The following is a 26,022-nucleotide window of genomic DNA, read 5'->3' as shown; positions in this document are numbered from 1 at the left end:
AAAAGCGATGGAAAAAAGCAGCCGATGTTCTAAACAGTCCGTCTCTTCAGCACACGCTTTTCAATGACATACATGTGCGCAGCACAGCTTGGCCCCGTTGGGTATGAGATTCGAAACTGTGCTGTCTGAGGTGTAGCTGAGTGTCAGTGGAAACACCCTCCAGCTACACCTCGCCCAGATCACACAGCTCAGCTATACCTGGGGACAGGCAGTGGAGACAAGGTCAAAATATGATCAGCTAAGGAGGGGATCCGGTTAGTTGGTGCTGTGGTTCTTACCAGTGGAAGGAGGAGTGGATCTCCATCCTCCTGAGACCATATCCCCCAGACTGGCTGACGAGTTCCCCCCAGGCTTCCTGCAGGTCAGGAGACACCCAGACACAATCAAAATCTGCAGCAGCAGCAGCAGCTCCTGCGTACAGAACAACTCGGAACACATCTCCCTCCCCGAGGGCCATGCTAGCGTTGAACACGGCAAGACGAGGGCTTGTTTTTGTATTGCTTTTCTATATGCTGCTGTTGCAGAGAAATGTGCTGAGCATGTGTAGAAAGTGGACCAGCAACTGGAGTGAGCGAGTTTTATATAAGTGGAATTTTGAATTACATGCTCCGTGAACTCTGTATAAAGAGTGAAAATGTCAAATGGAAATGACCGAGCGTACGACCCCACATTTACCTTCCGGATATTATTATTTATATTTGTTGCTTAATTTTTTTAGGTTTTGTATTGTTCCATTCTTTTTGTGCAGTCTGGCCACTGGCATATCATTGAACGTGCTTGTCCATATTAGAACTGGAGTTCTCTACCCTGTCATTACACTCACCCTCCACTAGAGGGGGGGCTAACACAAGTAGAGAAGTAAGTAAAAGCGTTCTAGCGAGTGCTGTCCCGCGCATTCTTTGTATGTTAGGCCATTGACTTCAAAGGAGGAGTGGGTCTTGCACAAAGGATAGAAAAGGTCTGTCTTAGTGAAAGATCTCTATGGCTTGCCTTTTGAGAGATTTGTAATGGTGTATTATCAGTATCCCTGGTGTATTACCAGTATCCCTGGTACATTAGCAGTATCCCTGGTACATTAGCAGTATCCCCTGGTACATTAGCAGTATCCCTGATACATTAGCAGTATCCCTGGTACATTAGCAGTATCCCTGGTGTATTAGCAGTATCCCTGGTGTATTAGCAGTATCCCTGGTGTATTAGCAGTATCCCTGGTGTATTAGCAGTATCCCTGGTACATTAGCAGTATCCCTGGTACATTAGCAGTATCCCTGGTACATTAGCAGCATCCCTGGTACATTAGCAGTATCCCTGGTGTATTAGCAGTATCCCTGGTACATTAGCAGTATCCCAGGTATAAAGTGCGAAGCGGCTCACCTTGGTTTCTGTTCTTGCTTGAGCCTCATTGCTTCCAGCCGGAGTGGACTCGGGATGAAGGTGATGTCACACCCCTCCTTCACTAGCCTTCCGATCCACCAGTCATTGTTATATTTCTGCAAAGAATTCCACAAGGAGTCACAGGCAGGTTGACAGAGGGCTCGCAAAGCCAGACTCCTTTTAGGTTCTGCGTTGTCGTCGCTCCCCGCCCCCTGCCGGCACTCACCTCTTTAATGTGTAGAAAGTCTTTGGCTTCAAAGTTGATAGCAGCACCTTGGACTGGACAGTCTTCATCTAGAGCCCCACAGTAATTGACATTCGTTTTCACAGCAAACGCGACCGGTTTAGTCTGCAGGACAACGTGCACACAGACACAAACTGGCTTTGGAGGTGGCAAAAAAACATCTTGTTTCAGCTTTTTAAACAGTACAGGAATTATATGAAGTCTAGTTTTGTTTTATTTTATTGAACATGGTTAAAATGGGCAGTTTGTTTTACTTTATGTAAAGTGACAGCATGCCAAAAGTGAAACTGAATCGCTTCTGCCACACCAGAGGTCCATCAGTTAATAGAGGGTATGGTATCTTCCAGGATGGGCTGTGACAGGCTGTGCTGTCAGTGATGCTGCAATGTAACAGGCTCAGTGTGGGCTCACCTTGGCTTGTATCTCATAGGTCGGGCTGTGACAGGCTGTGCTGTCAGTGGTGCTGCAATGTAACAGGCTCAGTGTGGGCTCACCTTGGCTTGTATCTCATAGGTCGGGCTGTGACAGGCTGTGCTGTCAGTGATGCTGCAATGTAACAGGCTCAGTGTGGGCTCACCTTGGCTCTCTCGAGCTGCAGCAGGGCCTGGCGCTCGGCTTCACGCCGATACGCCTCGCGGTCCTCCTCCAGGGACAGGTCGGAATCCGATGGTCTGCTCGTGTACGAATCGGCTGAACCCTGCGAGAGAGGGAGAGGGAGAGGGAGAGGGAGAGGGAGAGGAGAGAGAGCGAGCAGAGAGAGAGAGAGAGAGAGAGAGACGGTTTAGTATGATTCCGGTAAATTATTGAACACACTGCATAGAGCTGCGCGATTTCTTAAAAAAAACACAACGCTGTTTTTGTCTCTATTTTTAGACCGTGAAATAAGCAATTCTTTACCGTGAAACAAACAGAGCCCTATTCATCGTGCACTAAACTGAAGCCCCTACCCCCCCTTCATTATAATCTCATGAAAACGTTGCTCCACTGCTGCCAATGTGACAGGCACTGCAGCACAGATTCCCTCATTAACTGCTACTCTACTCCCCAGCCACTAAAACACAGCAATGAAGAAAGGGCTCTGGTACCGTCATACCCAGCAAGAGTATTCATTACCGAGAGCACCACTGCAGAGGTATGTAAAAACGTGTCACAGCAACGTTGTAGCGGCACATGGCTTCGGCTCTCACGGCTACAGCAGCTCCCTGTCTTGTGGAGGTAAGATACATCTTACTGTTGCAGTAGGACAAGGTTTACCAGCAAACAATGAAATAGTTCCTATGGGAGTTGTTTCACATTTAATGAAACTACCATAGAATTACAGTTAGAAATTAGCTTGTCTAGTGCCATGTTCTGTTTTTTCATGTGTATCAAATCCCATGAAAAAATAATAATAATAATAATAATAATAATAATAATAATAATAATAATAATAATAATAATAATAATAATAATATCAAATATAAACAGCACTCTATTGGAGGGATTCTTAGAATTTTATAGATTTAAAACCTACACTAGACTATCATTCTAAAACCTTGTTCTTCAATGTATTGACTATACAGTACATGCCCATAGCGCCCCAGTTACAGCTAGGAACATGCTAATTGCTTCTGAACGGCTTCTTCAACAGCAGGATGACCCTGGAAGGAAAGCAGCACCTAACCTTTGACCCTGCAGCGAGAGTCGCCTCCTTTAACAGGCAGTCTCCTGGGTATTTCATGTCTTAAACACAGTGATTCAATAACCCATCAATGCAACACATGGGACCCGGACAGAGTACAGACAGGGCGGGTCAGAAAAGCACTAACATTGAAATACAACCAAATACAATTTACGCCACTGTCTGGAGAGAACCACTAATGTCCTAAGTGACAGGAAAGCTGACTGCTGCTTTTTAAAGTGCCTGTAAGAGTTGGTTCGTTCCACCAGTTAGGAATTAAGGTAGACATGGAATTAGCTACTTTGTTCACGCTATAAGGATGAGACCAGACTATGTTTCAAGATACCCACATTGCATTCTACATTGTCAAAAGTTGCCTCCAGCAAACTGCTCTAACACATTTCTGTCATATGATTACCAATACATTTACACTCTTCATAGTGGCTGGGATTTTGTGCCAGTTGTGCTTCCACTATTTGTGGGGTGCGTTCTTTTCAAAATGCCCTGTTGGGGTGCAAAAACAATGCGTTGTCAGGTAACGTTGTTTTATCAAAGTCACGATCAGGCTTCAATCATGACATCTCATGCTGGGTTTCGGAATGCTGTCAAACTGTTCCCGATTGCACCTGCAGCCTTCCTTAATCAATACTATACTAACATATGACTGCTCAAAGTGTGTTCGTCCCATTCCTTCATAGATTAACCCTCTGTGCCCTAAAGCATTGGAGCATTCTACTGAGTGATCCATACCTTCAAAACGCTCAATAAGAATTTCAAAGGTAAAACTAGAAGAAACTATGTCAAGCAGACAAGTTGCTCCCAGTCCAGCTCAGTTATTTTACCCCCTGATTTTCTACCCAATTTAGAATGTGCAATTATTTTCCCCCTCACAGCAGTAATTCTCCACGCAGCTCACTGAAAGTTCAGTGGGCATTCTCTGATCCCACGACCAAGCCAGTTTCATCTTCTATACCCAGGAACTCGAGAGCGGATGTCAGCGAGCTACCAGCCTCAAGACAAAGGCCAGCCCTGCAGGGGTCCACCCGAGCTCACTGGGCAGCACAAACAGCCCCTTTCGGTTTTGCTTCCCTAACCCGCCAAGGCCAATGCGATGCTCCCTCTGCCAGGACACAAACCTGGGCTCCTCTGAATGTATGACTCACCCTGCACCTCATGCCATACATGCGTCTGAATTACCATTAAAGATCATACGCTAAGGGCTGCTGCAGGACTGCCATTCAAAAGACTACAGCGCAGCAGTATCACAATGGCTGAGGAGGTGGAAGGAGGATAAACACTCAATGCAATCTATTATTAATAACATCCTACTGAAAAAACATTAGCATATTTCATTCTCCTAGGTTATCCACAAGAGTGGTTACACAGCAAGGCTGCAACAATGCAATTTTCCACTTAATAAGCACTTTTCCTTTTAAAAACAGCTTTTATGTTTTAATGGTTCAGAACTAGCAGTCCACATAAGCTGAAAAGGCATCTTGATTGTGGAGATCTGTGATGTGTAATACAGGGATGGAAATAACACTCCCATTCCACAGCAGTATGATCCATTCCTAGTTTTACTATGAATATAATAAGACACACCAGAGCTTGTTACCTATACAGTAGACTGTGGCTAATCAAGCACATAGTAAAACGTGGAATAGAACATACATAGGAGTCTTTTTTCCTATGATAGGACGGCCATGCGTGATGGTTGCTTTCTTGAAACATACATGTAATACATTCTGTCACTGTGCAAACCGTCTATCAAAAAGGCGCTCACGTGCAGTGGGCGGGGTCGCCGGTTTGCACCCAGCCTCTGCCCCGTTACACATACAGAAATAAAACTGTCCTGAGCTGTGTCGCACACTGGGAGATCAAAAGATCATCTTCTGCAAGAGCTTGTTGCCTCTCCGATACTGATCTCTGAATGATGCACTTATGCTTATTTTATTAGGTGTGAGAATCTGAACTGATTAACGCTCTTACCCACATTGCGTTCTGCAGATTGCTGTGCTAATTAATTTATTCTCCTGCCCCTCTGTCTTGTGGTTATAACTAGATCTAGTGACAATCCCAGAATCCTCTCCGGGACTCTTGTCTCTTTCTGTCAAAGGAACGTCGTGTGTTGACTGACTGCTGCTATTTTGTCAGGTTTTTTTCCCCCCGCAATAAAATTGTTTGATATATTCCTCCTGTTTTCTTGGCCGGTATTCCACATGGCTTTTGCAATCTTAATAAGAATCACTTCCTTTCTCATCATTCATTATTTATCCTCACTCTCTCCCAATGGTGAGTTTTCAGTTTATAGATTTTCTTCTTCATTATATTAACATACACTGCTAGATAAGGACTGAAAGGGTTAAATGCTAACGGATCCTCTTGGCATTAAAATATAATCAAATAACAAGAAAAGATAGGAGTCGATTTCTTTTTTTGTTCAGGGGTTGCAGATTCACACTCTGGGTGACGGGATCAAATTCGTTCGCTAATGCGTTAACAGTGGCTGATAAAGGCAATGCAATATGCATGGCCAACACTTAATGTTTATATTCATTCACTGGGTTCATAGTAGACTAATCCCTTCTCCGCTGCTCTGCCATGGTAAGAGATAGCGATCCCCCTGAGAGAACAGCTCACTCAGAGAGGGCATGTTCCCCCCCCCCATTAGAATCGGATACTGGATATATCTTCCCATGTGTGTAAGACAGTGGTGAATATTTTAATGTTATTTAGAAATTCAATGATAAACTGGTTTCGGCTAAAAGTCTTTCTCTTCTATGTTGATATGAGTTTTGGTTCACATTTTTATATCCAAGGGTTTTGAGAGGTCTGTACTAACCTTTTGTATTGACCGATTTTAAAGTAGAGCGAGTGATTTGCGTGGAGGCGATTCTATCCGCTGAGCATCGTAACAACATGGATTAAAATCGTACTGATTAACATTTTATATGACAAACAATACAAGATAGTGGACTGAAAGGGTTAAACTACATTGAGGTAGACAAGCGAGTAAGTATGAAAATGTAATATACCCTCCTCCTGCTGCATGTGGTAGCATTTGGATCACAGAGACATACATTGTACAAACTGCCACCTAGGTAGACTGGAGTGCCTGCACACAACCAGATTTCAACATTGCACATGACTGCGGGATGCTGCGGCTTTTATGACTGTGGAACTCAAGCGGGACCCCTTGGGTATGCCAGCACTGCCTCGCACTCTCTCCTGCTCCTCATCACAGCTCCCCAGGCCCAGCTTGCTGACTGAGTGATGAATCATCAGTCAAAAAGAGCTGCACTGTGCAGAACGAGCTGTACTTAGGAGACCAGGAGCAGCTCTGTATTAAAGGCACAGTCACACCAGCGCACTGCAAAACCAAAAACCAAATGTGATTCCATGTTACAGACATGCATACAGTAGCGTGTTTATTACAAGCCCTCAAGGTTTGTAATTGACATCCTTTATATACCTACCTGCATGAAAACCTCAGGGTGTGAGGATTTCAATTTTCGATCAGTAATCATGGATATAGAAACAAAAGGCACTTGTGTGGAAATGTTAGACCACTTTGTCCTTTAATTAGCATCTTAAACAACTTCTAAAAAGTCTCCTGCATTTTACCATGTGTGGCTGGGAGTTCCTTTTCTCTTACTGTATTAAATTATTTGCATGTGTGGTCTTCTAAAGTCATCAGTTAAAATTCGACCATTACTAATTTGCCTAATGTGAGCCTCATCTAACACACACTTTAGGTTTTATTCAAATTGGACAAACAGTGAAAACTGTTAACCTTTGTTTAAGGTAATGCATTTCCGCACTCAGTTGTTCTGTTTCTGTTACCTGCTATGGAAAGGCGTATACACATGTAATTTGCATTGCACTGCGTTTGTGTAATGCAATAACAGTAAGAGCTACTGCTTAGAGCACCCTCTTTGATCTCAGCTGCTTGCCCTATAATGTTGTTTCCTCATCATCCAATTAACTACTACACATGTTTCATCACTCTGCTGTGAACTAAACAGCAGCCAAGTAACTTTCTGGCCACCCTGTAATTAATCCACCTGCCCTGCCCCTGTTCTGTTTTCAGACCTGCCTATTACTTGACTATACCTCCGATACTGCACAGTCCAGTACTACTGTTATGCTATATTTTATACACAGGAGATTGCTTTATTTGTCGTTCCTACACAACACAGTCACGGCTATTTAATCCCTATATCTCACGGATGATAAAAAGATTTCAAGACAGATCGAGTTTTCCACCCACACAAGCACTTAAGAGCCTAAAAATAGTCCAACAGCAATGTCTCTCTCCTGCGGTCTCTGTTCCGTTGTTGGATCTCCTAACGTGCTGCAGACAGACGCCTCCCTCTTTTGAAAGATCTTTCTCGGTGCCTTGCAAGGAGTTCCAGAGCTCAGGGATATAACATTCATATCGCTCCTCAACATTGGAAAAGAAAAGGCAAGATTCGCATTGCAGTCCCCTGCCACTGCTGTAAATACAATACAAGCTTTACTACAATTGCATACGCAGCTATCAAGATTTTTGAAAGCCAATAGCCACTGCAGGCACATTGAGGGTAACCTTATAATCACACAGTACCTGAAGGGAATAGTTTAGAACAGATACATGTTTTTCTAATATCTAATTTATTACAAGTGTAACGTTGTTTGGGGTAGAGTTGAGGCACTGAAACAGCATAAAATGGAAGCACAAAAGTAAGAGAGTGAGTATACAGCAGTGTGCACATGTATTAGAACACCCCATTGCTTCTGTATTAGAACACCCCATTGCTTCTGTATTAGAACACCCCATTGCTTCTGTATTAGAGCACCCCATTGCTTCTGTATCAGAACACCCCATTGCTTCTGTATCAGAACACCCCATTGCTTCTGTATTAGAACACCCCATTGCTTCTCTATTAGAACACCCCATTGCTTCTGTATCAGAACACCCCATTGCTTCTGTATCAGAACACCCCATTGCTTCTGTATTAGAACACCCCATTGCTTCTGTATTAGAACACCCCATTGCTTCTGTATTAGAACACCCCATTGCTTCTGTATCAGAACACCCCATTGCTTATGTATTAGAACACCCCATTGCTTATGTATCAGAACACCCCATTGCTTCTGTATCAGAACACCCCATTGCTTCTGTATTAGAACACCCCATTGCTTCTGTATTAGAACACCCCATTGCTTCTGTATTAGAGCACCCCATTGCTTCTGTATTAGAACACCCCATTGCTTCTGTATTAGAACACCCCATTGCTTCTGTAGTTTTGATTTGTTGTGCATATGAAATCAAACCACTGGAACTGAAAAATGTCAAAATAGGCAAATTCGTGATTGCCTAATTTAATTGATGACTTTAATAGGCCACACATGCAATTCATTTTAAATAGTAAGAGAAAAGGAACACCTAGTCACAAAAGATAAAATACAAGAGACTTTTTAGAAGTTGTTTAAGATGCCTGATTAAAGCACTAAGCAGTGTAACATTTTCACACATGTGCCTATTGTTTCTATATTACTGATCGGAAATTGAAATTCTCACCCCATGAGGTTTTCATGCAGGCAGGTATATAAAGAGAAATCTTGAGGGGTTCCAGTACATTTGCACACGACTGTACAGGTTAAAAATACAAACCAAAAAATCGACACACCTATAGGAGACTAGGCGTGTGCGATTAAGGCTTGGGGGGGGAGATTGGTGCAAAATGAAAGCAGTTCTCATGTTCAAGCCCTTGACCCTAACCAGGGCTCAGGATGATATAGCTGCTAGAGGGGTTGCTGTTGGATGAGATTTCAAGGTTTGCAGTTACAATTTCATGAAAACAATATTAAGAGGATTACTCTAAAGAAAACATTAACATGCTTAGCTTTTCAGTACCTCCGAGTACCGGTGCTTTTGAATATGGAGTACGGTTGTCAGGTAGTGCTCCAGCATAAGAGCTCGCTGTTGACACTCGGTGAATGCTGAGAGGGGAATGAGCAAGGGGGCAAAGGCACTTACAGGTATGTAAACCACACCATTTGATTAGTCACTTTATTTTTGAAGCACTAGATGCAAAAACAAGGTCAGTTGAGGTTCTGTATTTTAACACTAAGTAAAATAGCACTTTATCAGTTTACATTAAACCAGCAGTTAGTGTTTTGCTATATTGTTCCAGGATAGCAGGATGACCAACGCTTGCTATTTTGTCATTCTAAAGGCCAAGCAAATTCAAGGCTGTTATTGCATTCACCATGTAGAGCAGGGGTGGGCAATTCCGGTCCTGGAGGGCCGGTGTCCCTCCTGGCTTTTGTTCCAACTGTGTTCTAAATTACTTAATTAGACCAATAATTGGTAATAATTGGTCCAATTAAGTAATTTAGGGCAAAGTTGGAACAAAAGCCAGGAGGGACACCGGCCCTCCAGGACCGGAATTGCCCACCCCTGATGTAGAGTATGACAGACAGATAGACGGACGGACGCACACGCTCAGTGTATAAGGGTCCCTTGTAGGGTCCACAAGGATTTTTCTTGGTTCAACGTAAGAAATGCTGTGCGCTGTATTTTTTTAGGCAGTACCAGAAGAATTTTCAGCTGATGCATGATTTATCCATTACTTAAACAATCAATCACAATGTATACAGAAACGTAATAATACCTTTTTGAAAAATGTTGCAACAATGTACTTACAATCCGACAATCTGGCGCAACAGATCAAACGCACCACTGCAAACAAAACATCCATCCCGAAATTTGTTGTGGAATGCAGTTGGCAGATAGTTTACATGCTATGACATTTGTGAAAGAGGTTAAGAATATTCTCAAAAGCAGCCCAGTGCTCTTTCTGCAGGTTTGGGAGATAATGTCATCTAGCTATATTCAGCTAGCTGAGAGACCCAGCCCTAATTCTGTCAAAGCAAACAAAGCAGCTAGAACAAACTGCATGGGGAAAGAAAAATGGAATTCTACAACCGTTTATGGGCTAGGTGGCGCAGTGGATTATCATGCTAGCACTTTCACCTCCAGGGGTCTGGGTTCAAACATAGCTTAAAAAATGCCTTCCAGCCATCAGTATCTAATCTACTTCATATGGTCATCACACAATTTGGCACAGTTACTGTATACTTGCAAACAGTGTGCAGAAGTGAGGTCAAGATTGGATGGCCAACCCTAATAAAAGTTTATTCTTGCACTGTATTTCTGTAGTTTTGCCGTGCTTTTCCCTCTGTTATATTATGCATTTACTATAGTTTACCCTGGTTTGCCATGTTTACTGATATACTTTACTGTACCTTGCTATTCTTTACAATGCTTTCACTATGCTTTATTACACTTTGCTACGCTTTTATTATGGTATATTTTTATAAGGGATAAACTGCTCCCTTACCCCCTAAGAGAAAGGGTGCTCCCTCCAGTGCAGGGCAGGCTTGAGGCATGGAAACTGAACTGCTCCCTCACCCCCTAAGAGAAAGGGTGCTCCCTCCAGTCCAGGGCAGGCTTGAGGCATGGAAACTGAACTGCTCCCTCACCCCCTAAGAGAAAGGGTGCTCCCTCCAGTCCAGGGCAGGCTTGAGGCATGGAGACTGAACTGCTCCCTCACCACCTAAGAGAAAGGGTGCTCCCTCCAATCCAGGGCAGGCTTGAGGCATGGAAACTGAACTGCTCCCTCACCCCCTAAGAGAAAGGGTGCTTCCTCCAATCCAGGGCAGGCTTGTTGCCGGGGAATCTCACACATTCTCACTGCCTGTGCTATCCCTACGCTACCCCACCAAAATCCAGAAAAAAAACACATGCAAGCAAAGCTGCAAAAACAGACCTCTGAAAACATGCCTTTGATCACTCTGTTATGCAACAGCCTAGCGCTAGCAAACACCAACCTTAATAAGGGCCTGGTGTTCGGTACTATGTAGGCTGTTTATATATGTCATGACTACAATGTACAGAAGCCCTTTCTATTAATACAAGGAGGAAATTAAAATCAATTCAGTTCACAATAACTCCTACTGATTTTCCTCTTACTGATTCCGCTGTTGTTGCTTTTTTCCCCTCTCCTAACATGGCTTATAATCCATGACACACACACACCCACACCCACACACATATACACACAGAACTGCCTGTGCTGTGAGACTGCAAGATCTGTGCAAGCTAGCACTGAACTGCTAACAAGGAATGCAAATGAAAAACTGATATCATCATAAACCAGGCGATCGTTTAAATAACTTACCACCTCTGAGTCTTCAAATCCATGGAGATACAAATCGTCATGCATAAGGATTTGAGTTTTTGCACTTGTCTTATTTTGCGTGAAAGGAAAGCGTCAATTAGCAAGCAAGGCAGCAAGAATCTGAGCTTAAAAAAAAACAAAACAAAAAAAAAAAAAACGGGATTCGCATGGTCTTGTTACAATGTGCGTGTGTGTATGTGTGTCTACATCCAGGAAAAAAAAGCAAGATCCCTTTTTATAAATCTACTGTTCTTTAAAAGAGAAAGAGAGGAGGGGGAGGAACCCAAGTTAAAATATAATAAAATAAAAAAAAATAGCCTAGATCCAGCCCCTTTCTCTGTGCTTAATAATGGAACAAAAGCACCCCCCCCTCCTTTCAACCTCCCCCCCCCCCCCCCCAACCTCCTGCATTGAAAGGGTCCTTTATGACAGGGCTGGGAGATGCACTCTGATTGGCTGAGCTGGATGCAATCAGTTCTGAGCTAGATGCTGATGCAGGGGAGCCAGGGAGTTTATTCCACCTGCCTCTCTGACTTGCAGGCAGCTTGCGCCTCTGTATGTGCTGCTCTTATTATCATAGCTTTACCAAGCCTGTGCTGCAACACATATGATCTGGAAACGTTACAGCTTCAGTTTTCCACCAGAGTCGAAAATAAGGTTGAGTCCACAGTTCAGAAATCAGACCTTATTTCTTATTCTTTCTTGATCGCTGTAGGATGCAAACAGGCATGCTCTTGCTGCTACCTGCAGCAGAGGAAGGTTATGGATGCTAACTGCCAGCTCCCCAGCAGCTCTGAGAATCTCCAGCTCAAGTGGACCAGTTATTGGGGAGCTGTTTCCTCAATTTGTGGTTGATTAAATAATTAAGATTAAATAACTTGGTCTACATGAGCTGGAATAACTCCTATATAATTTAAACTCTGCATCAAGAACTAGCCCTTATATCATGTTATACAGGTGTAAGTAGCCACCCACGCTGGCTTTTTTAATATGTAAGGTGGTTTCATAACTGCATAACGGTCCGGTAAACAGGTTCTGCAATTAATGTGAAACTACAGGATTTCAATCTAAAAGCTATCCGGCCAGGTTTTTTCATGTTCCAGCATCTTTGCTTCGTCATTAGACCTTCCAGCAGTAGGCTAATGACCAGCACTTTCCATTGTGGAGTCACTGACAGACTGCAGCTCCCCATGGCAGAGAGACAGAATGCCCACCTGCTTCCAGGCTTTACGTTCATCGCTCCGGTTCCCGACTGGGCTGATTCATTCATAACGAGATTACTGCCCGCCTCAATCATTCGTCATAGAGTTACAGTAGTCCAGTACTCTCCAGACTGGACTACTGCAACTCTCACTTTGCTCCCAGTTCATATTGTATTCTAGTACTAGTAAAACTCTACTGACCACTACATTACAAATCAAAGAGCTTTGACGAAATAAAGTGTGAAAAGAATTCAAAGTTGCCACGGGTGCTAATTTACGATAGCATCAATATCCTTAGCAGCGGCCATTACATAGATAATAGCTCAGGACATCTAACTGGAGCCACAGTCAATTATCTAACAGGAATGACCACTGCATCAGACACTAATGCTGAAGTATGCCAATAGGCTTCCAGCTGCGTGGGTGTCTCCTGTAAAACGTTAAAGATCTTCCTAGAACATTAGGATACTGTAGGACAACTATTTATTAACAGCATTTGTATTTGGTTCAGTATTGTAGGGACAATCAGGCTTCAAGGACAGAGAGGAATGTACACAAACTGGACTGTCAACTGCTTTTGGATAAACCTCACAGGTGGCTAACCTATTGTATGGAAGTATGCAGTAAACAGACACCAAGCAATTCTGTTTTAGTGAAACTCGGGACAATGCAGCTTTTTAAACTCCCGAGACCTTTTCAGAGCTCTCGATTTCCATTTAAAATCAAAGTGTGAGCTGTAACGCAATTACTGGGTAGAACCTCGATGGTATGGAAGATTGTACAGCAGAACTGATGACAGGACATTAGTCAGATCTGCAAGTTCATTTTTTTTCAGGTAATGGGAATATTGGAACATTTTCCCTTCATTGCTTTAATATCAGGATGGGCCGGCCTTGAGTTAATATTTAATGAGGCTTTTTCAATTCAATGTAATGCCAAAGAAAAAAAAACAAAAAAGCTAATGTTTGTTGTTGAATTAATGGGTCTAATCAACATTGCTTATTGTACCAATCAATAACAATAATAATAATAATAATAATAATAATAATAATAATAATAATAATAATAATAATAACTAGAACTGCCAGGCAGTTTTACGGCTTCCAAGCTCAGTACCAGGTGGAAATTTTGGCAAGCTGTAGCATTTTGCAGCACAAGTGTCAGCAACAGATCCGTTTTATGAAGCAGTTTCAATTCAAAATACTGTATTAGTTCATTATCTCACAATGCTTTATAACTTTACACACCAAAGTAACCACGACTCTATCTACACACTGTAAGGAGTGATAAACTAATTTTACATTTAAACTGAAGGAGAGGCCAAAGGTCACGATCAAGGTAATTTTTGAATAGAGCATATATGGGTTCCTATCTGTGTTCTATAGGAACCATTAACCTATATACACTCTGTAATAAGCTAGTTTTACATTTTAAATTAAGGAGAGGTCAAAGGTCACAGACAATGTCTTTTTTGGATAGAGCACATATGGTTTCCTATATGTGTTCCATAGGTACCATAAACCTATCTGCACTTTGTAAAGAGTTATAAGCTGGATTTACATTTGACCGAAGATTTTGAAAGGTTTTTAAAGAAATGAGTCAGGTGGCCATATTGGTTTACGCACAAACACAATTTTTGAAAAAGTCAATTGTATTGAAACTGGGATAATGCTTGTCAACTTTGGAGGTAATCAAATAAACCATTTTTCAACTGAAGCAGTTTTAAATTTAAGAAGAAAATGTAGGTCTGGCGGCCATCTTGTTTTATTATTATTATTATTATTATTTATTTCTTAGCAGACGCCCTTATCCAGGGCGACTTACAATTATTACAAGATATCACATTATATATTATTTCACATACAATTACCCATTTATACAGTTGGGTTTTTACTGGAGCAATCTAGGTAAAGTACCTTGCTCAAGGGTACAACAGCAGTGTCCCCCACTGGGGAGTGAACCCACAACCCTCCAGTCAAGAGTCCAGAGTCCTAACCACTACGAAAGAACACCATTTTTCCCTATTTGAATTCCATTGTACCCAGTAGGGCTGCTACGATTAAATCGAAAATTGATTTTGCAATCGATTTAATCGATTCATTAATTACATTTTTGTAACTTGCATAGTTAATAACATTATTTAAGTTTATCAACAAACTGCACCGTATTTCTGCCACAGACAAGCAGTGGGCGTGCTCTTCTTTACCTGCTCGTGTTAACTAGTATCTGATTTGCTGGTCCCACCCTACCAGCGAATCAGCAAAAATGCTTTGTAAGTACACGCCCCTCTAACAAAAAAGAGCGCCACCTTGTGTCCAGAGCAGGACAACAGGCTTGTATTCCTGGCAAACAGCCTGTAAATAAATTGTGCACACTGAAGAAAACTGACTGTATAATATAGAATTTAACAATATTAAATAACATTAAAAAAATGATCAGTGATGTAGCATGTTGTGGTAAGTAAATCAATTTATTTGTATTATTATTATTATTAAGATGGTTTTAGGCAGGGATTCCCGCATTGTGCGTTTCACAGATAGTGAAGGTTAGGTGGTACATTATTAACAAGATGCAATGTGTGATGCTGTCACTGAATAAAAATTAAAAAAAAGACGTTTTTCATAAACCTGTGTCTAGTTTATACAGATTACATTCCACAGTACTGTAATGTGTTTGGAATAAATATTTTAGTAACACTCCTGTAGTATGTTAGACTTGCTTTAGGCTTGTTGCGAATGTTGTGTGTTTTTTTCTTCTCCTGATGCTACCAAGGCGTAATTACCCCTCACATTCAATCGTTGTGAACAAGCTTTTACTTACAGCAATGATACTAAAATAATTGCGTCGGGGAAGAGCAATGTAATATATCTGGGCTGTGCAATCATCGATATTCATTAGAAATAATTTTGTGTGCCCAATTCATCGATTGCTATTTTGAGGCTTAACTGACAGCCGTAGTCCCCAAGATGCTACCTACCAAGTTAAACAGTTAAACGGTTAAACGGTTTTCAGACAGAAGCAGTTTGATGTTTGGGGCGCGTTTTAGTGAATTTGCTGGCAGCTATTTTTATATTAAAGTGTATCTCTGCAACTTTTGTTTCGGAAACTTGAAGCGGGTTTGGGTGCTGATGACAGATCAATCGGTCCACCGGTTCCCAAGAAGATTTTGAAAGGTTTTTTCAAAAAATGCGTCAGGCCGCCATTCTGGTTGACGCGGGAACGCCGTTTTTTTTGCATCTGAACTGTAATCTGCACAGGATGATACCTGCCAAGCTTCATACTGATTGGTTACACCACGTGTGAACTGGAGCAGTTTAAAGTTTTGGGAGGAAAAACAACAACAATAAAAATAAATAAATAAATAAATAAATAAAAAAATCTTTACAATAACAATAGGCTTCCCAAGCCAGCTTGGAAGCCTAATAATAATAATAATAATAATAATACAAAGTATATTTTGTTCCCTTTCGCAATTACTGTACAAAGCACAACCTATCTAGCGCAGTGTCACTGTTTAACCACCAGGTGGGGCTTACACAGCTAAGTTGCTGTCCATGGTGCTGAAACTACAGTGCCAAAGCTCTCCCAATCAAATTGAGTGGGTGTAGCACGGATGGCACATTATATATTTCACTACTGTAAGAAAATTTAACAGTTTAAACGGACATAGTTTATTTTTATTTTTTTTACAGAATCATAATAAGAATGGACTAATGCTACCATCCTGACATGATTCTGTAAAAAGACATATTTTTCAGATTTAATTAATCGTCAAACCCTTTACAAGGATTGATTCAATCATTATAATATAATGTGTCCATCATGTGACTTGCACACACTAAAATAGAAGTCTCTTTACCACGCCTTTTTTTTTAATGAAATCTGCTTTATTAGTACCTTATTGATAATCCAGTTTGTTTATGTACCCTTACAGGTAGTTTTAGCTGTAGGGACACAAGCATTCTTCCCAATTAAAACGTGCTTTCCACTACTTCGTGATCCAATCACAACTGTCAGCAGCAGGAGGTTATGGCTGATTCAAGTCTTGTTACATAACAAAAGACGGTATTTTAAGCTGAATATTTGAATGTAAAACACACACACACACACACACACACACACATATATATATATATATATATATATATATATATATATATATATATATATATATATATATATATATATATATATATATTGTATTATAGGGTTGAGCAGGGTGCTTTTGGCATTGCGTGACTTCAGAATTGTTCATGCATTATTTACATTATAAAACAGCTCTATCCCGGCTTCGTCATGAATGGTTGGTTTAGCTCCAGTCCCCAGTGTCCTACTGCCTAAATCATACACAGTCTGAATGCTGTCATGCACCGAGACAACCCTGCTATAAATTCCAGGGGTTTCTAATAGAAAAGAAAAAAAACTTGTGCTGCAGAGCAGGTTGAGCCACTCTAGGTTTTACTGCAATCTGAGCCCGTTACTGTATATGACTTGCACTGCCCAGATTACATTTACCATGTCACCACTTAGTAATCAGGTGTGATATTAAATATGAAAAGTCACTGGTAAAAAGTTTTGCATCACCCTACAAATGAACTAATTTTGCTTCACTCGAATGACAGCTTCTGAATAATGTTATCGAATATCGAATTACATGCCTCTTTGTAGTTTTCTAGATACTTAATGAAAAATGGACTCATTAAAAAATGTGACATTTCGAAATCTAACATGAAATACTGTACTACTATTATGGCTTCCAGTAGACTTTTGCGATATCATCTTGTAGTTTCTTTAATTACATGATGTTAAATAAAAGATCTAAAATTATGTTCATATAGTTAAAAAAAATGTCTCAATCCTAAAATTCTAGGCGACGCAAAACATTTGGCCATAGCTGTATACACTATGCCTAATCAAACATGCAGTAAAACCTGGAATGGGCGAAACTTCTATGCAATGGGAGTCTTACCTCCATCCCTGCTTCAGTCTAACTATACTTTTCACAGACCTTGATTTGAACTAATCTTGGACTAGCAACTGTTAAGTTTAGTGTACTCAAACTATCTGACTGAATAGGAGCAAATACATGAAAAAAAGACATGAGGTTTAGTCTGCACCAAGACACAGCTTCAGTCTGTGCTAAAATGTATCAATTTTGCTGCATTGTGATGATACTACATCTAGCAGACTGCCCTGTCTTTCCAAACCTATTAAGAGCCTTGAATGGGAAACCCCCTCTAAATCAAAAGAGCCACACTGGGGAGCTCAGTGAGACATACAGGGCTCCGCTGGGCAGCCCTGGTTTCGATCAACTGAAGAAACTCCGCTGTCTTTAAACAATTACAAAGTAGGTTAGCCTTACCTTCTCTCAATCCGCTCCTGTGATTTTATTTAAGAGTCTATGTCATCTATTGCCTGCAGCTAGTCGGCTAAGTGAAATCTACCCAGGTAGTTGTGGCAGGCAGCCCTGCTCGCTGTACCTCACTGAGCAGCAGTGTTGCACTGGAGTCAGACATGTGCAGCAGCCCTGGCTGGGCGTATTCCAGCAGGAAGTGCAATCCGGATGGGTGGTAATTCAAGTCTGGTGGATGGGGCTGTGTGGAGTGTTTTAAGTGCTAGATAATGATGTTAATGCATTGCTGGAACGATCGGGGGAAGATGTATTACTGTAATTTCTGATACATAATTCATGCCCAAACAATAGGGAATTTATCTTGCTAGCTGAGGGATTGGGTGATGGTTTACTTTCCCACTGGATTAATTTATCACCTTTCTTTCTATCTGGATTTAAGCATGGATTAACAAATTAATTCGTGTACTTTGTGTTTGTATATAATTCACAATGGAACCAGAAGGAAATACATTTCCAATCCAAAAGTGATTATTAACCCATTAAGTGCCATTGCCCTCATGTGAGGACAGACTACTTTGTAATTTTTTGGAACATTTTTAACTGGCATCTACCTGTCATTTTAATTTTATCTTTAACTATATTGTTATGGTAAACTTACTCTAATTTTGTGAACCGCAAAAGTTAAGTCTAAATGTAATGTATCAAATGATATAAATACAGCTTGTGTTCAGATTTTTTCAAAGAAACATTTATTTAGCACTTAATGAGTCAATATATTTTACTGTTTACCTGCAGTAATGAGTAGTAGATGGTAAGTAGCACTCTCTACTGGTCTAGCAGAAGCATGACATTACACGTCGATGTACCAGGAATATTGACAAATCTTGACAAAAAGCCACAAAAATATATTGAAATCAGATAACAATTAAATGGGACTATACTTCAATTTAATACACTTAATAAAATGAATACTTTTTTTAATTAATCTTTTTTAAACATTATCTTGATTAGTTAAAAACATTTACCTGATTATAAAACTATAAGGAATAACTGAAGGGATATATATCGGGGTCATAACGTTTTGGACAGAATTTATTTGGGGGAAATTGGGATAAATGCAGTGGGAGGGGTAAAAATCTGTTTCTAGCAGTTAAAAAAATTAAATAAAATCAGAACTCCTGACTACGATCCAACACAATTCGCTTGTGACCCAAGTAGCTGAATTCAAGTGCAGGACACCATAGGAGAAAAGTCTAGTACACTAACCCCACAGCAGAAATATCATTCCCACGGTTGATCAGATTTTCTTTATAAAAGTTGGTTTGCTGTGCTTTTAAGGAGTGCACTTAGAGAACACTTTGAGCAACACATTAGCAGAGAGAGAGAGAGAGAGAGAGAGAGAGAGAGAGAGAGAGAGAGAGATGTAAGTATTTTAAAGCCTGAGGCAATGCGAGTTAAAAGAAATGTTTTCACAGGAACTGTAGACTAAGTCTTTCCTTTTATTTCTTTGCTGTTGCACAACTCCTTCATCTAGATACAGCTGATCGCTCCTGACAAGGGGGTTGAACGAATGGGTCTGAATAGGGGGCTTGGGATACTGACAACCTTTTTCATATTGTATTGACAATTGAGATTCTTGTTTCCTGTGCAAATAAACGAGTAATCTTGGACCATTACAACTACACTGCTTCCGTACTAGAATGGAGTAACCCAGGTTGGCTAACAGTGCTGAAGATGTCTTCTATTGACGGATCTTAACACCTCCATGGTCACCGAAATCATTCCAATAAATTTTACAGTAGTGTGCAAATTTATCAGAACACCTCAACATGTGTCATTTATATACCAATCTGCATGAAAACATCAGGGTGTGAAAATTTCAATTTCCGGTCAGTAATCAGTGATATAGGCACAATAGGCGCTCGTGTGAAAATGTTAGACCGCTTTGTGCTTTAATTAAGCATATTAAAACAACTTCCAAAAAGTCTTGTGCATTTTACGTGGCTATGTGTTATTTTTCTCTTACTGCTTTAAATGAATGTAATGTGTGGCTGATTAAAGTCATCAATTAAATTAGACCATCACTAATTTGCCTATTTTGACAGTTTTCCAAGATTTTCAGTTGTAGTGGTATGATTTCATATGCACAATAAATCAAAGGGGTGTTCTGACACATGTGTATATTCACTCTTACTTTTGTCCTTACATTTTTTGCTGTTTCAGTGCCTCATATTTGTGTGGCTCATACAACTTCAGGGAGTAGCTTTATATCTATTTGAATGATGGTGGTTTTAAGATTAGTTTAATAGACCACACTGTATTCCCACCGCCCTAATTGTTTTGCTACTACAAAATGACTAATTTGATTGTGACATACCTGAGAAACTGAAAATGGGTGAAACTGATATGCAAATCGTTCTTATTTCCTTCCCTGCAGGTACCGATCCAGGATGACTGCAGATCAGACTGAGACAAAGCTTTATCTTTTCTTTATCTGGTCCCTGACCACTAGGGGTCACTGTGGCCAATGCAGAGTTCCCCAAGGGCCTCCAGCCAAGACTGGCATTTCATTAAGAATGGGATTCAAACCTGCAAACTCCCGAATGCGTGACTCTTCATGTACTAAAGTGAGCCACTGGGAGGAGCTACATGTTTATTTCCATGAGTTGTTAAATTGGTCAGTTTTTCATTAAGTATATGGAAAACTACAGTACAAAGCGGTATGCAATTCAATATGTCAATGTAACGTTATTCAGCAGGTTTCATTCGATTTTATGAAACAAAATTAGTTCATTCTATAGGGTGATGCACAACTTTGTATACTGTATGGATGCTCTGCAAAGTTTCATTACAGTATTACAGTCTTTTGAAACAGGTAATTTCCCCTTAAGGAGTTATAATAGCATTAAGATGTGTTTTTTCTCCGATCAGATAAAAAATAACTTAAAAAAAATTGCCCCTGTAGGCTTTTATTTGACCTCTGCCGTCTTGATAACCAAATACTGAAAAGTCTGTTCCTTTTTCCAGTGTAACTTTGTAGCCCCAAAAGACGTCTGGATTTGCTGGTGTTTGACGGGTAGGAACAGGGAGTCCTGAGAGGCAGGACTGGTTTCCCTTTCATGGCAGGGTGTCTTGCAGTTTTCTCAAGTCCAAAATTGACGTGTGCTGTCTCATCACATTTAATGAAAGGCTGAGTGCAAAAGGAAAGCGCACCCGAGCCCCTGAACTGGGCTTTTGGTGCAGAGTCACATGCAGTATTTAATTCACCAGGCACAGTCAATCAAGCAGCTGAAACAACACGTTGTACCTTACTGCTAAAAAGAAAAGGAATGTCTACAGGTTTATGTATTTCACTGCAGTTTTCCTTTTTTGTTACACTTTGTCGCATGTTTGATATAATAATAATAATAATAATAATAATAATAATAATAATAATAATAATATGCTTCATTTCATCTTTAGCCCCTTTCACACTGGCATGCTCTACCGAGGTCAGAACCTACCTGGTTAACCTGGGTGACAGACGCAAGTACACAATGTGCATATCAATGCCCTGGAAGCAGCTTGTTACGGACGCTTCCATCCAAGCTTCTCTGGATTGAACTGTTGGCCCACATGTCAATTAGAGCAAATGTTTCTTCATCCCTGCTGCAACCTGCTCATGGTGTGTCTCAAGCAACAAAAATACGGCTAAACAGAATAAACAGAAATGCTCCTTGCGGAAGTGAAACCTTCACGCAGACGCGGCTGTTTGTTATTTCGTCGGCTTACGTACAGCCATTGTGCATTTTGTCTCGCTCAACCTGGGTCAAAGCGTGTCAACCCACATCCTGAGGTGGGTGTCTATGACCCGGTTTAACCGGGACCCGGGTAGGAGGGGCTTTTGACACCAACAGAATTTGGTTCATTTAAATTGCAACCAGGAATTATTATTGGGTCATTACATACCAACTCAACCAGAGCTGTTGCCCAAAGAATTCACCTGGGGGTTCCACACGCAAGTTCATAACCCCTCAGCTCCAAGCTAGTGCCACTGGAAGCAAACCCTGTCACTTTTTACTCTAGATCTAACCCTAGACAATGCAAAACTGAAGAATAACGCCAGTTCGGTTGGGACTATGTGGTACTTTAGCCTCACCAAAGTGGCCATAAGCAATGCTCTAATGCATGACAAATGCAACTTCAAAAATCTGCCAGAAATCCAAAATCTTGCTTGATTCTTGTAGATCTCATCAACATCTATCCATGTGAGTTATTTCGGCCTAAACTTGGTAGACCAAAAATTCAAATTTCAGAGGGGGTTAATTACCAGTGGGGGGACTTGGAAGAGTGGTCCCTTACAGCAATACTAACATTTTAGGACCCGCGTCCCCTACAGGGTAAAGGGTTGGGCTGAAGTTCAAATAAAACTCGTCACTTACCCCTCGTCTGGCAACTTGCCAAAGTGAGTTACGTGCTCCTGGTGTTTTTTTTCTCGAAAGCCCTGTTCATTAAGAGCTGAACGAGGTGTACACATGATGGTAGCGTCTAAGTTGAGCCCAGGGTGATTTTTCTAGTCAGGGTCACTATTTCACTTTAGGTTGACCTTTGCCAGGTCACAGCTCCAAGGGGTAAATAAAAATAAATAAATAAATAAATAAATGGATTAACATTTCTGAACTCAGCGGGCCCAAATTTTTCTAGCAGAATCTTTCTAACAAAATGCTCCTTTTCTGGTTCAGTTGGCGTGGAATGACCCTATTATTATTATTATTATTATTATTATTATTATTATTATTATTATTATTATTATTAATAATAATAAAATGGTATTTATTATTAGTTATTCTCGTTATAGGTATTCCTGTTATTTTTTATATTTTATGCCATATAATTTAGTGATAAATTGTAAAAATAAAAAAAACCTAGGTAAATTAAATGGATGCCTTAAATTTCGAGACTTAAAGTATAAGACTTTCCCTTTAAGAATAGTCTGAAATTGTTGTAATTTTACATATTTTTCAGAAAGGTTAACGAATCCCCCTTAAAGTGGAGTATTGTTTCAATATCTGCTTAAACACATTAATAATAAATATAATAGTTCTGGAGTACCCATTTTTAAAGAGATTATTTTGCACTAGAATATTCATTAATAACACTTTCTAGTGTACACTACTTTGCTGACTCACCCTTCATCAAGAAATGTATGCAGATTTCTGAAACATCCTTTTAATAATCTATTAAAACCACTGTCGATATTTTTATTAATAATGTAGAGGCAAATAGGCTTGCCAAATACTTAGAAGATCAAGCTAAAAAAGTCCCCAGTATCCTGTCATCTAAAATCTGAAAACAGCATGCACCTTATTTGAATGTACAGCCGAACAGCTCAGTAGCCCCTTCTACCATGTGCCAGTCCTTCAAACGTAACGAACACAACACAAGCAGCCCTGCAGAATCTATGGCACATTTCACACCTATGAAATCGTCACTTCAATAACTCCTCCTAATCAGGAATTACTGTAACTGTCCAGAAACCCTGTGCAAATTACAAGCGACAGCCACGCCAAACACTGCCCACCAAGTTCCTAAGAGACATCCCTATTAATCCTCGGACCAAAGCAACATTGATTCGCAGTGACTTTAAAGAAGCTTCTCTTTACTCACTCGCTTGTTTTTCAGCGGCCCCCTGCTTCCGAGTCTCCGGCGCTAGTTGTGCTTGTTCAGCATCCTGTTCTGCGTGCGGTCGCCTGGTACACTGAACCTCTCTCCTAACTACATCCTCAGCATTAACAGTGGCTGTGTGATACGGCTGTGAGCGCTGCACTGCCTCGTCACATGGGAGGCTATGCCTGCCTCCCTCTCCCCTTCTGTCACATGCAAGCTGTACCGGCTGTCTCCTTTGCCCACGTCATTAAGGGCATTAAAAGGAGTAGAGCCACTTTCATCAGGTTTTTGAAAGGTGTGAGAACCAATGCGCTCTCCCCTTTACTGTGCTATTTTCCAGGGATGGAAATATTGCGTTATAGTTTCACCCGTTCCAGATTTTGATAAGAGCTTGATCAGCCACAGGCACACACACACACACACACAGATAGACACATACAGACACAATGGATTCTCAAAGCTATTTTACTAAATTGTCTTTACTGCAATTGTCTTTTCTTTTTCAGAAAAGGAAAAATAAAAAAGGTTGTTCTGTGTTACAATGGAAGAGTATCTGTTTCTTCTTGTATCGAGTGGATCTTGTGATAACGGAGGTAGATCTGCTGTAACTGCCTGGTTTTACTTTTTATTAAGACACACCTGAGCTTGTTGCCTAGACACACTGTGGCTAATCAAGTGAGTAGTTAAACCTGGAATGGGTAAAATCTGCTGTGCAATAGGAGTCTTATTTCTATACCTGGGAAATCCATGTTTCTACAGTCAGAAGACATTGAGAACTCGGGGTGTAATGATTAATCGTGCATCGATGAAATGATACTATTCTAGTTCTATTAAAATGAAAGGTGCTATATATAAGTTTCATTATTATTATTATTATTATTATAAGCATGTAATAGCAACATCAATTAGTGCATACAGTCGTATACATTATGATATAGCCAAACTATGCATTATGCAATTGCATCAGTTTAACATGACTGTAGTCAAATACATAAGCTTCCATTTTTAGATGGACGCATCAAACTTGTTTTTTCATATACTATAAATAAATTATAAAACTGGATATTAATATTGATTCTAATAATAATAATAATAACAATAATAATCATCATCATCATCATCTTCATCTTCATCATTAGGAACCCACTCGAGCCTAAAGCTACGGGAACATGAAGCCTCTTTGTGGCTTGGAACAGGTTTCAGGAGGCTAGGTTTCAAGCCACTGCACGGCACACCAGGGGAGACTTGGGTATGAAACAGCAAAGTTGTCTCAAACTAGGTCTCCTGGTCTCCTGGAATCAGGTTTCAAGCTACTGTTCCTGAAAAAGTGGCTCTGTGTTCCCTCAGCTTTACATTCACCTTGGACTCTGTACACAGGAAACTAGGGATTCTTGCATTATTTCCTGTAATACAAGAAGTGAATCAGTTGAGGAGAGACCTAACATGCAACGCATTCCTGCTCAAGTGGATCGAGGGGGGGATGCTCAACCCATTACATCAATCGATTTGTTGGAAAGACCTTAAAATAAGCTTTACGATGCTTCACATTTTTGTCTAGGTCAGCCCCCTACTCCCCCAAATGAGGTCTAAAAATCCAACAAGATAAAACAGCAGACTAATAAAGGACTCCAGAGATTGCTGTTCTGCTAACGAGAGGAATGGGGGTGCTTTTAAACCTTGAAAAGGGCTTACTGTAGTAAGATGAGCTTAAAAGCTTCAATGCAGAATATTGAACTTAAATGTGACGCTAATTGTTCTCGGAATCTCCGTGCAGCGTTTTCAATGCAATGAAATCCTGGACTGAAACGAGGTTAGGTCACCTCTGATGTATTGTATGGAATCAAATGCCACTTTTTCAGTAACCGTGGCTTGAAACCTGGTTCCAGGAGACCGAGTTTGAGGCAACTTTGCTGCATCAAACCCCAAGTCTCCCCTGGTGGTGCCGTGCGGTGTCCTGAAACCTAGTCTCCTGAAACCAAGTTCCAAGCCACAAAGTGTCTTCGTGTTCCCTCCCTCAGCTTTACACGCGGTCATGCACAGCCCTGATACGACATCTTTTAACATTTCATTCAAAACCGGCTACTTGATCGTGCGATACTGCTGTACAGATCAACACTTTGAAACAGTGGATTTAAATGTAAATGACTTAAATAGAGAAGAGCCACAGAAGAAAAATAATGAATGCCATGTCTTGAAGACACTAAACAAGACTTCTGGTCAAAACGTTTGTCATTAAATATTAGTTTCTTTATACATTTATAAATATGGAAATACAACTCCCGTTGCATAGCAGTTTGATCCATTCCTGGTTTTAC

General features: G+C 40.6%; 1 protein-coding gene across 7 annotated transcripts in view; it reads right to left on the bottom strand.

The window, feature by feature from the left end:
- The window catches only part of cacnb3a (calcium channel, voltage-dependent, beta 3a), a 51,510-nt gene that overhangs the window by 10,672 nt on the left and 14,816 nt on the right, over window positions 1–26,022 (bottom strand). For 3 of the 7 annotated variants that reach the window (XM_059011322.1, XM_059011317.1, XM_059011320.1), the window contains 4 exons: window positions 2,196–2,315; window positions 1,601–1,756; window positions 1,375–1,490; window positions 279–355 (listed from right to left, as the gene is read on the bottom strand). In XM_059011322.1, coding sequence (XP_058867305.1) covers window positions 279–355; window positions 1,375–1,490; window positions 1,601–1,756; window positions 2,196–2,315 — 469 coding nt within the window. Of the gene's footprint in view, window positions 1–278; window positions 356–1,374; window positions 1,491–1,600; window positions 1,757–2,195; window positions 2,316–11,506; window positions 11,720–26,022 lie in introns of those variants that run through there. The other 4 variants (XM_059011323.1, XM_059011318.1, XM_059011319.1 and 1 more) reach the window with 3 other exon arrangements.

Source organism: Acipenser ruthenus, chromosome 42, assembly GCF_902713425.1.
Source record: "Acipenser ruthenus chromosome 42, fAciRut3.2 maternal haplotype, whole genome shotgun sequence".
Taxonomy (NCBI): domain Eukaryota; kingdom Metazoa; phylum Chordata; class Actinopteri; order Acipenseriformes; family Acipenseridae; genus Acipenser; species Acipenser ruthenus.
Note: the sequence above shows the minus strand (reverse complement) of the source record. Positions and strands in the feature narration are given on the sequence as shown.